The following is a 14344-nucleotide window of genomic DNA, read 5'->3' as shown; positions in this document are numbered from 1 at the left end:
GAAGTGCTGAATCTGGGTCAGAAAAGTCTCAGTCTCAGTATTCTGCTTCAAGTCAGCCTATGAGACGGAAAACTACTATTTACTTTACTTCAACCCACTTTGCTGCATCCGTGACATCTCACGCTACTATAAGGCGGACTGATGCATCGTGATTTTTGCTCATGGAAGACACACACACACACACACACACACACACACACACACACACCAGTTTTTGTCTTGACAAGAACTGCTAATGTGGAAATACGAATGAATATGAATAGCCAGAAATGTAATTAAGCCACAGTTACTCTCTCAATCCAGATGGAGACTTTTCTTTCTCTTTTTTCCCCCCAGCCCTTTTTCTTTCACATGGAGGGGTGTGCAAACAGTTGTCTGGGACTTCAAATTGCCCTGGATTTTTCCCCCTTTGTCAGCATAATTCTGCGGAACGAGTGTATCAGGGGAGAAGATTTGGATGGCTAATAGAAAGCAGATCAGTCAGATGCTCTTTTCTCTCTCTTCCTCTTTTCCCCCCTCTTCCTCTTTCTTTCTTTTAAAACCCCTCTCTCCTTCTCTCATGTTTTTTCCCCCTCCATAGCCTATTTTCCCTCTCCCTCATTCACTCCGCCCCCCCCCCCCCCGCCCCACCCCACCCACGTCCTTTATTCCCTCACACGCCCGTCAATCCGCTATCTGTGCAGTAAAGTGGGACTCGAGACTTCATAATGTGGCTTGAGGTTTCAGCTTTCAAATAATTCCACAGGCTGACCCAAAGTTTTTTTTTTTTTTTTTTTTTTTTCCATTACTGCTTCTCATTCACTCCAACAGAGAGCAGAGAAAAGAGAGAGAAAGCTGCTGTCTGATTCCAGATATTGGGACGGAAAATGATCACAAGACCTGAGATGTGTCTGCCCAAGCCCAAGGAAAATAAGCAGATGGCTTATGTTTTTATGCACTGAACCCCAACTGTCCCACAATCAGTCTGCGACTGACAAACTGTAGCTTACAACAGCTTGGTTGTTCGAGAAAACAACCGACTTTCACTCCAATTTCTTTTTTCTCAGTCTTCCTCCGAAACCAGTCAAACACACGTCGATGCAGAGTTATACTCGTCTTTGCCTGCAGGAACATTTCCTCCTTTTTCCAACTGATTTTCTCGATCACGACTCCGAGGCCAGGTCGGGGATTATTCACACCCTTCTTCCCCACGGGCTGCTTGGTCGGACACACTTTGATAGCTAAGCCGGAGAAGTCGCCTTTGCTTGCACATGGATGCCAGGATGTATTTACTGCATGTGGTCACAGTGCACTGGCATGTGAAGGGAAGTGTTAGCTGTGTATTTACCGTCATCGTGGCTGTGTGTGTGTGTGTGCGCGCTGGTGTGTACGCAACCCTCACAGCCCCGCTCTGCCTCGCAGGACAACACTGGAGCCATTATGGGGAGCCATGTGTTTCTGATTTACCCAGGCACAGATTAGAGGGAGGCGAGCAGCGAGTTGCTGTCTGCTTGCCCCCGGGCTCGTCTGATGTGGCCAGAAAACTGGACATCCATCAGAGCTGGACCCCTCCGCCCGCCTTCGGGCCCCCTTCCCACCTCACATCCGCCCTGATGACGCCCAAAAAATGTAAACACTGGAATTTTTGTCAGTTGAATTGTTCCTCCTCGACCTACATACGGCGCCGAAAACACCAAGCTGTCACTGCTGTATTCTTGACAATGTGTTTGCTTAATCATAAACACCGCTGCGGCTCTGGCGTGTGTCCACAGAAGGCGAGGGGTTTGTGTTTGTTGTTGCCGCAGTAGTGTGAGACTTTTGACCTCCACGGGGGAATTCTCTCATGACTCGCCTCCTTCTGGAGAGGTCAGAGGTGAGCAACAAGAGAGTACGCTGTGTGAGTGCGAAGAAACCACAAATTGCTCAAGGACTCTTTGACAGCTATGTGTCACGAAAGCAGCCCAGCCCAGATCGGGGACTCTCAGCGGTCAACGGGCCGCCCAGAAAAGCACAAGCAGTTGTTCAGTCACATCAGTCACGTCCAAGAATTGTCAAAACTTACTTACAGTATATTTTTTAATTATAGCAACTCAAAAATGGACGCTGTTAACTCGGGTCTTTGTATTAGAATTGTATATCAATCAGTTTCTGCAGGTTTGTTTTGTTGTTTTTTTTTTTTTTTTATCTGTCCAGAAGTGGTCATTATCATTGTTGCTGCAGCCAGCCTTTCATCAGTCTTTCATCATCCTTTCCAATGAGCCAGATGGTGTTTAAAACAACAATGTAAAAGCTTTATCCTCTCAGCCGCATGGATGCAAATTGCATCATAATACTATCTTAATGAAAGGCATCCTGAAGTCTATATAAAAACCACTCACATGCCAAGTACCCCGAAGAATTGCCTTTAGTTCAAGAGATGTTGAGATTTCAAACAGCAAATAGACAACAAAACAGTTTAGGTCTGATTACTGGGATGGTGAATTGAGTATTCAGATCTTTTACCCAAAGGAAGAGTTCAACCTGTCCTCTCTCTTGCCTGGGTGTAGATAAGCAAGATACCATTTTCACATCCGATAAATATCAGATTGGAGCCAGCAGCCTGTTAGCTTAGCATAAACACCCGAAACACAGGGAAACAGCTAGCCTGGCTCACTCTATGCCCATCAGCACATCCACAACTCACAAATAGACAAGTTACATCTCCTTTTTTGATTGATAGAAAGTGTAAAAATTCAGTTTTACATGGGTTAATATTCAGGACTTTTTCAAACCAGGGCAGTAACGTCCAGTTCATATCAATTTTCTCATCTAACTCTTGGCTGGAAGTACATTTTCCACAGTCATTTCTGCATGTAAAAGCACAATGTAAATGTCCAGAGGTTTCACTAGAAAAATGCACTGAAAATAAGTTGCTGTAGCTGGTCAAAGAGTAGGTACTTTTAGCTATAGCTTGCTTTATTTTGGGTAACTGATATTAATACATTAAGATTTGTTTGCATGTAAAACATTAATCTGCACAGTATGTCATGACTGCAGCAGTCAAATGGATGCAGTGGAGTTATAATATAATCCTCGAAGGAGACCTTTTAAGCTTTTTATTTAATTTCCCTTTAATTCAGTGTTTTGTACACTGTAGGTTCTTGTGCATGTTAAAGATCTTGAAAGTTACAAAGGTCAAAGTCCACACCAACAGAAGCTCTTCTCTCCCACAGAAAACATGGCTCCTGAAACACCTCGTCAGTAGTCTCGCCTTTAATCAGAGGAGACTGGGTGTTCAGGAGGGGGCGGCCATAAAAAGACACGAAAAAGACAATAAGTGTTTCAGACAGAAGGGGGATACCGTGAAGAACACAAATCTTTTCTGGTAGAGACCCAAGATAAAATGATGAACCTGAAAATGAGTATAAAATGTGACCTTTAAATATGAAGTATTGGAGAATTATAAAGTGGCATAAAATTCAAATATTCAAACCATCGAGTCTCCTGTGCTTGATGTAGGATTTTTGAAATTGCACTTCAGCATTATACGGGAATAAATTAAGCCAGTTACGCCCTACCACCAAGGAGAGATGTCGAGTACTGTATTAAATACCATTCCAAAAAATCTGACTAAATAGGCCCTAATGCTGAAAAAAGCAGCAGCAGTCTCTCACCTTCACCATCAACATTACAAAGACACTGCAAAACAAGGTCACTGGCAGCGAGCCGCCCTCGTCATCCATGCCTGTGCAACACACATCGTCTGCCAAGGCCGGCAGCGTCGGGCAGCTTTCTGCGGCCTCCCTGCGTGGGGAAAATTGGAGCCACTTATTTTAGGTCGTAGGTTCAAGCCGACCACAAGGCTAAATCAAACTGGGTGACGTTCTCACTTACTCCGGAGCTGTAAATTTGCTTACAGTTGCTGTCACGCACAGACGTCTCACTCCATTAGGACTCATTACCAGAGTCGCAGCCAAGAGAGAGACGAATCATGACAGTAAAATGCTGCAAATTAACATAAAAAAACAGTTTGTCTTTCTGTGTAGAAGCTCTATGTGAGATAATAACACAAAGAAAAACACTGGGACTTGTTGTTTTGTGCTGGGCAAACACAAGTAGGGGAAGTAGTTTTGAACCTCCACAAGGTTATGTCCACTCACTGTACAGTGTGCAGCGCAGCACACTCATTAGCATTGTGTTCTTATTGAATGAAGCCCTCCGCATGGCCTTCACTTCTTTCAGCCCTGCCTCTCTTCTTTATGGCCAGACCCGAGCTCAGCATGCACACAGGCACCAGGCTTCCCCCCCTCCGAGTTGCCCCGAGGCTCCAGACAGATAACACACACACTGATGCAACTGTTTGCGCTCAAAATCATATTTTTTTATTCATCTCCTTAAATATACAAATACATTCCCGTCACAGAGAAACAGACACTGGAGCCACACATCTAAAGAGAGCAGACAACACAAACTTCAGCATCCCGCTGGCCAGTCGGCAGCATCCGGTGCTTTGGAGAAACAGGAAGTGTGTGTGTCTTTATGAGAAGCTCTCTGAGGGAGGCAGGATTACAGTGAGGTGTTTCAGCTTTTGATCTTTTGCCAGCTGCAAGTGTTGCATTTTGCTAAACTCCGACTGGAAAAAGTTGCTCAGTTTCTAAAAATTTTGTAAACATCCTCATCATCTACTTCTCTGTCCCGGTTATAAACGACTCCGTTTTCCCCTTTGTCAGCAGATTACTAATAACAACATCCCCCTTTTTGGCACGCACTATGTCATGTAAGCTGAATTCGTAACTGTGAACACATATGGTATGCATCCACACGTATAGACAGAGGAGTCAGCCACAGCGAGATCACCCCACCCCCACTGCTCATTGTGCTTTCTCCCGTCTTTCTCCAAATCGAGTTTTTTAAGCTCTGTAGAGGCGAACATACGGTGCATTGTACGTTACACAAACATGCCAAAGTAAGGCAGAAGTGTTCGAGTCTGCAGATTTATGATGGCTGCCAAAGGGGAGGAAACCCTTTTAAAAAGGGAACTGTTTTACTGCCATTTCACACATAATCTCAAACACAGCAAGCGCAGGACTCTGAGCTGCAGACGTCCGTGTCTGGAAAAGATAGAGACAGGGAGATGGTTTCTCTTCAGCATTCCAGGCAGGAATGGTTTATTTTTGTTGGAAACATAATTGTCTGTGGCTAGGATTTGGAAGTACACTTTGCCCGCCAAACTGCCAGAGAGTGTGCATGCAGGCGTGAGAGCCCTCTTGTGGTGACCTGACGTACTTGCCATTTCACAACACAGGAACAAACTTGGAGGGGAGAGATGTTTTCCTCTTCCAGGGTGTTAACACAGTGCAAATGTGCTGTGCTGTCATGAGGTCTGATTTCATGCACAGCATGAGTACACAATGGAATTAAACATGGCTTCTCATGCAACTCCGACATGGTGAGAAAGAATGAAAGTAAGAAAAAAAGAAAGAAACTGGAAGTCTGTGATGTTGTCGCATTGTATGTGCACCTGATGTTTTGGTGTGCTAAACTACGTTAGGATATCATAAAACAAAGATGAAAGCTAAACAAATATGTCCTCGGAAAAACCTTTTCTTGACTAAATTCTGAACTATGCAGGGCACAGGTTTATCATTAGATTAAGCTCTACATTAGGATTAAATGAATCATTGGTACTAAATCCACTTTAAGTCTTTATAGAATACTTAACATTATTATGTTTTAGGACTGTAATTTAACAGCCAGCTGTCAAATTCATACTCCAAACAAATAGGGGGCAGCATATCACCACAGTAACCGGTAACTGCTGCAAGTTGTGGCTGCTGTCAGCTAGTTAGCTCTGTTAGCCATGCAGCTAGTGATCCAGAGCTCAGAACATCAGGGATGTGTTGGTATTTACACTGCTAGAACATGCGCTTCGGACCGGACAGGCCTGGGCTAACTGACGTTTGCATGTTAATCCCAACACCACAATATATAGATATCATGGCTTTGTGTCAAAATTGCTCTTTTCTCACATTCTGTTAGTAGTTTTAGTTATTTTGAAACATTTTCAACTAAAAATCTTATACAAACGACATATTGCACCTTTAACAGATGTGTTTTGCAGCTACAGGATCTAAAGTGGAAACAACTGGGTTACTAAATCCTTAGTTATACACATACTAACTTATTTACAACAATACAAAACAATTGCTATATAAGCCATATAAACATATTCATGAGTCTATTGTAAAGACACTTACATTGTCTTATTAACACATAATGTTAATATGAATCTCACAAATGACTTATAAGGACCCTGTTACTTTGGCAGTTAACCAACACTAACTGCAAGGACTTTCATATATATTGCCTGTTAATGGTCATAACGAAAAACAGCAAGCCTGGATGTCATTGATTTGAAAATACCCTTACCATCACTTCTAGGACCTACAAATCAAGGTGGCTCTGATCAATATATTTACCAGGGGTGTGCATCTCTCCCTCATAAGAAAATTCGAAACATATCTAGATACATGGGCTACGATACAATTCAGGGATGATACATTTTAAAAATGGAATGATTTGGTGCACTTCGATGCGATGCGAGGCAAGGCGATGTGATGCGATGCGAGGCGAGGCGAGGAGAGGCAATACGATATGATGCAATCTGATACAATTCTTAACGTTTGTTTAATGTAGACTTTAATTTTCCATTGTAAACTAAAATAAGCAATTCTATAAAAGTGGCATTGCTTACCTTACCATGTCTGAAAGTCATCACTCTAAACCACACTGTAAGGTCGTAAGTCCTTCGCAGTAAAACGGGCTATAGATGCTGTGGTCACCCTGGACCTCGCCGAGTTGTGGCTAAGTTGTGGATGGAAAAAGTCTTTAAAATAGCCATGTCGTTGTCTTGCGTGTTCTTGCTTGTGCTAGCTGTAATGTTACCAGAGTTAGCATCCACAGACTCTTCGTTGCTCGTGTAGTTTTCTCCATGCAGATTAGCTGGTGCATTGTAAACAGTGTCGGAATTGTCAGACATTTTCTTCTTCTTCTTGTGGTTTTTCCCTTGGATACGCTGACGTTATTCGTCTCATGTTGACCTTTAACCTTTTACGAGAGTTAAGAGACGTTCTGCAGAATTAGCAGCAAAACTTCCGTCAACCGATACGTAACTTTAGAATTGGGCCATCGTCCGGGTTAACTTTAACTTTAGAAATGATTACTGATTTGTATCAGTGAATCTTTATAGCCCTAATATTTACATTTACAATGGATCACATGTCCGCTTGTACGTAATACATGCTCATACAGAATTATCAGCATACCTGCAGTCTATCCCCTCAGATTGAGCTATATAGTATCTTATATAGTATCTTCCAGCATAGTGTTTTGTTTTACATCCCATAACTTTATGTTTTAGGAGTTAGAAATGTTCGCTCAGTTAAAACAGACATGTGAGGAATCCAACGAGATTCAAAATGGATTTCTTTTAGTGTGCAAGTTTTTTCATGTTTTTTTTTTTTTTTTAAATGAGAAAAGGGAAAAGTCCTCCTTTTTTTCTTTCAAGGACATCTGTACAAATCCACCTCAGGTAAAATTTGCGTTTCAGCAGCTATGACAGCGTGGACGCCTCTCAGTGGCCATCCACCACCTGCCACTGAACTGCATGGGAAAAAGTGATAACAGCACAGGTGCTCTGGTTTTTGTTGGCCCCCAACAACATATGATGTGGAAGAAACTATAAACTACAAAACCAGGGGCTGTTGAAAAATACAAAACAGCCTAATAGCTAAGAATACAATAGAATTATAATTTACATGTGGGCAAGTTGGTTAATTAGTGACTTACTTTTCAGATTTTAAAGATTTTTTGATCAGAAAACAGCAAGAAACAGTGAGAGAAATCTGACACAGGAGGGCACCACTCCCCTGTACGGGGTGGCCGTGGTTTTGTCCAGCTTGAGAAACTGTCCCAGTTGATTAAAGGGTTACATATTGTCGGTGATAACTTAGGAGAAATCACTCAGAGGTCTTAGTTTGTCATCGAAAAAATGTGGGCCTTCTTGGTGCTCACTCTTGCCCTTTCTGTTAGAGCATCAGACTCCACCAACGACACGGCAGCTGAAGAAGAGCTGGTTATAGCCAGAGGGAAACTGCTGGTGAGTGCAGACAGGAATATGGACAACATGGATGACTGTCAAATCTTCATATCTTGTCATGACCATAACATATTTTGTGTTTTCACAAGTGGAAAAGGGCATTGCACATGTAATGGTGATATTTATATTTGGATTATATATGAAGAGAGCCAGTTACGTTAGAAAATGTCCAATTCCCCACACAAAATTAATTTACCTTCATGGGTAAAACTTAAAACCGTAGTTAGCATCTGAAATTGTGAAGTGAAACTGTCAGAATTCATTCATTTCATGTTATCACATTAACATTCACTTGTTTTTTGCTTGCCCAGTTCACATGTGACATAATTATATTTACACACAATGACATTTTAGTAAAGACAAAAAAATGTCACGTGTGATGGTTCCATGTGGGATTGCTCCAAATGGGAAAATGATTCTAATGAGGGATAAGCCAAGTGTTGTCATGTCATGTCACTGTGTGTTCTGCGGGACCTATTCCTGGCACCTTTGATCAGACATAAGAACGAAGCGTGCACAACGCTATTTGTCATGCTGTCTTTTAACAACTGTCTGTCGTCTTCCCCTGCAGGCTCCCAGTTTGGTTGGATGAGGCATAAAGAAAATGCCCGAGCTCCAACATTTTCTCATGGAGCGCTGGGCTTTATAGTATCCTTTGTGCTGGATAAAGAGCTGAATTCCACCCCCCCCCCCCAAAAAAAAAAACACCCCAGATTTTCTCATGACCCCTTTAGTAAACAAAACAAGTTGCCAAGACCAGTGCCAGCTCTGTGAGCTTTCCAAAACTCTCACTCTTCCAAGTTTTAAGTCTAAAAATATTAAAAGTGATGTAATGTTTGCCTGTTGTTTCCCTTGATCTGTTGCTTCCCCGCGTAGCCACAACTTGGAATATGACTCATCGGAGGAGAAGAATCCGCGCCTGATATTCTATAATGAAAAGGACGAGGTTGTAAAGGTGAGATGTGAGCACGGGGGATCTTTTTTTCTTCACTCCTCCGCCTTGTGATGGAGCTCATCTGGGGTGAATGTCAAGACACATTCATGTAGGGAGGTTTTTAAGACTGCCGCATCCGATATCAGATCCTGTGTCAGATACCGAGTCGAGAGCGAGTGTGTTTGAAAGAGCGAGGCAGAGTTACACAAAAATAACAGATGGCAAGAGAGATAGAGAGTCAGGGAGCATTTAAATCAGGGGTTTTCAGACAGCCGGGTAATATTTTTTGTCGTGAAACAGACGAGTTGGTATGAATGCTGATATGGTTTTTGAACGGTTGCGTGCCCTGGAATTACAACCGTTCAGTGTTTCCCACACTATTTTTATTTTTGTCAGCGTGGAAAAGCCCCTGAACCTGCATTTTAGGCCAGAATGGGACAATAAAACTCTCCACTGAAACCAATAAATTTCTGAAGTGTAAGCCTCCTCGAAAATGCATCAAAAAACAAAAACAAAAAACATCCACTGCTGTAAACTTCTCGTGGACTTCAGTGCTTTTCACGAGGCTTTCACCTTTGGATTTTCCCTCGTAAAACTCGCGTAGGAGTCACGCTCAGGGTCGGATATTGTTTTCGTCTGGCATTTCACAATGCCCTCTGAGACTGTGAGTATTATTGAGCGAATTATTGAGCAAATGAATGAAAACAAATGTTGCAGGAGGAAGCTCCATATCAGCAGAGACTAGAGAAGTTTAATAAAAATCCAATTTTGGGAGACCAAATGAATGCATCAGTCTAACTGGGACTCAGAAAAAACACTGCAAGTCTGCAAACACATACTCCTCTGCGCAATTTACACTGCATCACTGCTTCTAAGCCCTTAACCCTGTGTCCAAATGTGTGTGTGTGTGTGTGTGTGTGTGTGTGTGTGTGTGTGTGTGTGTGTGTGTGTGTGTGTGTGTGTGTGTGTGCTCCCTCCCAACCCGTCAGACTGTTCCAGTGAAGAAGATGAAGGCGGACGAGATCAGCAGCCTGTTAGACTCGCACGGTTTCTACAAGAGGTCCAAGAAAGGGGAAGAGGTGCCAGAGGAGTTCCAGCACTTCCCCCTGCGCGCCCCCAGGGACGAGCTGTGACGACACCTTGTGGCCGAGCTCTGCCGCTGCACCCCCGGCAGGCGTGAATGACGAGTGGGGCCCCAAGGCCAAAGCGATAAGCCAGGCACCACTCTGAGGGAGACGCCGGTCGGGAGCGGCGAGCAGTGCGTTAGTCATTTCTGTGTCAGTGTGTTCATTTGCTGAATGCATTAAAAAGCAAGGCTGTAAAAAAAAAAACACCACAATAAATAAATTATGGAGTGGATCAGTGCGTTTAATGTGTTGTCTACATTTAATAGGCTACTATTCACTTGTAGTGGTACATAATAAAAAAGATGGCTGAGTAAACAATTTGTGCACACACTTAGAGCAGAAATCTGAATGTTTCATTTGTGCTGGAGAACAATAAATATATTTATCTGTGTACGTTAGTGAAATGTAAGGGGATTTCTTAGCTTTACTGACTATGCATCGCTCTTGTTTTCATCTTAGTCCCTGTTGTGTCCGCGCAGAGCCTAAACAACTGTTCAGTTCTCTAATTTGATCAGTACATTTTCTGTTAGTCACAAACGGCCGCTAACTTCCACACAAACTGCCACGCTGCTGTCTCAGCCTAATCCTCAGCCCGCCTCCCCTCACTATAATCTGATTAGCAGTGGTGTCTGCCAGCGAGCGTTCGAGTGTGTGTGTGTGTGTCCATTTGTATCTGTGCATTCGTGTACCTGTGTGACTGAAACACGACAAGGATTAGCAGCAGGCGCTAGGGACACAAACAAACAAACACCGATTTTTTTTTTGGCGGTTACGCTTCCTGACTCCTTGGCTCGGTCACGGTCGCCGGCTCTACCCACAATGCCTGTGTTTTACTCACCTGTTCCGGAGAACCTGCAGATGGGCCTGGCCTATATGGGAGGCTCCGTGTTCACCAACAACCGGACGGCAGACAGCGACTTCAGCAGGGAGCAGGAGGACGCCTCTGGTGGGTTTACTTCTGTCTGCATAATCTGAGGTAGCATTGTGGAATACATAGTGTCATGATTACACGTGGACAATATGTGTAACTGACACAAATTCTGGTATCATACAGCTGACTACAAGGGGTAGACAAAATAAGGTGAACACTGCAGATGAACTGTTTTAAATCTAGTCAAATGAATTACATTTGTGTTGAATCGTGCTCCTGCAGCTATTACTGTCTGTTTTCACTTTTGGGTGAATTTGACCTTTAAAGCCTCTGACTTTGGTTGAACGAGGCAGTATCCAGGTGTGAAAGTTAAAGCGTGTAAACCATCAAAGCAGACACTTGACAACCCAAGTGTCTGCTTTGATGGTTACTGTGCTAAGAAATGATCCATTTTGATTGTGCGGGTGTTCATAATAGTATTGGGAGTGATGGATTTCAGTCTTGACATAAGTTATTTGTCTTGCAGTGGTCAACGAGCTGGTCTCCCACCTCCCCCTGCAGATGCTGCTGTACTTCAGCATGTTTTATTTCCCCTGCTGGTGGTTCTCTGCTGTTTTCATGTTGGAAATAAAGGTTAGTTGGTGGTTTACATTTTCACAGGTCGGTTTTCAGATTCCATTCTCTTGGTCCAAATATATCTCGCTTACCTTTTAGATCTAGTCTGGAGCCGAGTGTAAAAAAGGAATTCACAATGAATTATTCACAAGGCGCTCACACATTGGGCAGTTTTGATCCGATGTCATGTTGCATCAGTCGTGTCATTAGGACAAAATAACATAATCAGAAGGTTTCAGTTCAACAATTCATGCTGCACTTCTCTGCATTTAAAGGCTGTAAAAATAAACACAAGCCTATGAAAAATAATATTGACTGTTGATGTGTTTAGTTGTGCAATTTAAAAACCTTTGACTTTGGTGCCTTCTAGTGGTAGCAGAAAAAAAAAAAAAACGACCCTGTTGGAGCCTCTCACCCAACCAAGAACTTAATAGAGCTAAAGTATCACATGCAGGGAGCCTGATTCACCGAGGTTATCTCATCCTTCTGTAGACCCAAAACACCATGAAAAAACCTTGAGAAAGGCTCACAGCACTCTTTTATCTGTCTTTAGGTACGTCCGACCACTAAATAGAGCTCAGTTTGAAGAAGGAAAAAAGTGTTTTCATACCGTCCTGACATCCTGACATTCCAGCTCTGCTTTATTTCCAGTTCTATTATCTACCTGGGTACTACCAGGCTCTGCTCATAACCGGGATGATCCTCCTCACAGTCATTGAAGTGGTCCGACTTTATCTGGGCTACATTGGCAACCTTAAAGAAAAGGTAATTCAAACCAACATCCTCTCCGTGGAAGGGTTCTTTTGTGGGCCGTTGCCTGAATAACACAGCGGAGGAAGTGGCTGCTTAAGTATTCTGCCTGCGTGTGTAAACAATCAGCTCTTGGCTATGACTGTCTATTGGGTTTTGTGTGTGTGTGTGTGTGTGTGTGTGTTTTTGGACGTGCAGGTGTGTGTCTGCACTTTCATGTGGGTACAAGTGAAGCACTTGATGCCTGACTGCTCTATCTCTGCATGGCGTCCATCCACCAACCCAAATTCTCCTTCCCCCACTTCTCTCCCTGTCATCAGGTGCCAGAGCTGGCAGCCTTCTGGCTCCTGTCTTTCATGTTCCAGCTGCCAGTGCTGCTGTTCTTCCTGACCGATGAAGGAATTATCATCCTGCCTCTGGAGAGGGCCGTCCACTCCCTCTACCTCCTCTTCCTGCTCGCCCAGATCCTGGCCTCCTTCCTGGCGCTCCGGAAAATGACCCGAAAGCTCACCCTGCTCTTCCACCTGCGCCAGTTTGGCAAGGTGGAGAGCCTCCACCACGCGGGGATGAGCCCCGTCTTTGGGCTGCACTATCACCACAGCGTGCTGCCTGTGTCACCCAATGACATGTACCATTAAAGTCCTTAAAATAACTTTTCACTTTTTGATACTTTAAATTTGGGGTGTCTGGTACTTTTGTTTACATGTCATTCCTGAAACCGCATCGTGAGATTTAAAGGGACATTAAAAACACATTTTCCTCTTACCTGTAGCGCTGTTCATACATCTAAAATAACTGAAGAGATGGTTGCTGAGTTTAGAAGATACCAGCCGTAGAGATGTCGGCCTTCTCGCAAATACAGATGATTATGTTGAATCTTTACATTCCTTTGTGTTACATTTTACAAATTCATCTTGTGACGAAGCTGCACATATGCTCTGGTTTGGGGTCACTGGCTTGGCAGCCTTCTCACCTGTCGCTACACCACCATTTCCTCCATCTCCAGATATCAAAGTCAGGTCATAAGCATGTAATGTGAACGTGCCATGACATGTTTAGAAGAGATGTCAATATAGGACGGAGCCTGCAATGTTTTGGTTTTAGGAAACGTAATCTGCCAAAACTTCATCCTGGAGACTGGGCTGAAAAAAACTCAGTAGCAATGTATCTCTCCAGAATAATGACCTGGTCACCCATCGGAACACACAGACCTCGGTGTGAGCAGTTTTCTATGTTCTCTCCGCCGAACTACACTCGCCAACTGTAATCACAGCGGAGAAGGAAGCGTGCATCTACTCATGGACAAGCAAACTCTGCTAGCTGAGCCAGCTAAAATTCAGTTCATCATTAATGTTTCTATCCTGTGCTGCAACAAACAAGAGCCTCTCGTCCATGGGTAGATGCATCGTTCTGCTTGCTGATGTGTTAACTGTTAAGCAAAGAGAGAATAGTTCCCACATGAAACGGCTGGATTAATAAATAGCACTTTTTTGATTTAGAGGTGAAGTGTCCCTTTAAGTTGCCTGTGAGAATGAATGTGATTTTGTTATTCTCAATCAGTTGTGGCACTGAGTGCATTTAAATAAATCTATCCATTTTTTAACTGCTTGATGTCTTTCCTCTTGTTAATAATAAGTTATAAAATATGTATTACATTTTTTTTTTATTTGAGGTAGAATGTGCAGGATGAATTGAATGACTTGATGCCAGTGCAGAAATGTGTGTCCTGCCTGACATTTAATAACTGTAATAAAATGACAATCCTGAAATTTTTTTTAAAAAAAGGCCTATTTAGGCCGATTTAATAGAAACACTGAGGACAAATCCAGACATTTGGCCCTTATGTCTACAAAAAATATCAAAAAAGCATCAGTTCACCCCCACTCTAAATGTCAGCAACCTACAGCCATGTCAGCCAAACTGTCGTGGAC

The 14344-nt window shown here is 43.2% G+C and overlaps 2 protein-coding genes across 2 annotated transcripts; both read left to right on the top strand.

The window, feature by feature from the left end:
• Positions 1-7800: 7800 nt before the first annotated feature.
• Positions 7801-10383, top strand: selenoe (selenoprotein e). Its single transcript, XM_037098474.1, has 4 exons — positions 7801-8116; positions 8688-8764; positions 8993-9071; positions 10040-10383. Exons 1-4 carry the CDS (start codon positions 8009-8011, stop codon positions 10181-10183), a joined length of 408 nt encoding a protein of 135 aa, XP_036954369.1. The 5' UTR covers positions 7801-8008; the 3' UTR covers positions 10184-10383.
• A 613-nt stretch (positions 10384-10996) lies between these two features.
• zgc:112294 (transmembrane protein 17A) lies at positions 10997-13051 on the top strand. The gene is made up of 4 exons (XM_037097740.1): positions 10997-11123; positions 11575-11681; positions 12315-12428; positions 12734-13051. The coding sequence occupies exons 1-4, from the start codon at positions 10997-10999 to the stop codon at positions 13049-13051; spliced, it is 666 nt and encodes a 221-aa protein (XP_036953635.1).
• The last annotated feature ends 1293 nt before the right edge of the window (positions 13052-14344 follow it).

Source organism: Acanthopagrus latus, chromosome 5 (genome assembly GCF_904848185.1).
Source record: "Acanthopagrus latus isolate v.2019 chromosome 5, fAcaLat1.1, whole genome shotgun sequence".
NCBI lineage: Eukaryota > Metazoa > Chordata > Actinopteri > Spariformes > Sparidae > Acanthopagrus > Acanthopagrus latus.
Note: the sequence above shows the minus strand (reverse complement) of the source record. Positions and strands in the feature narration are given on the sequence as shown.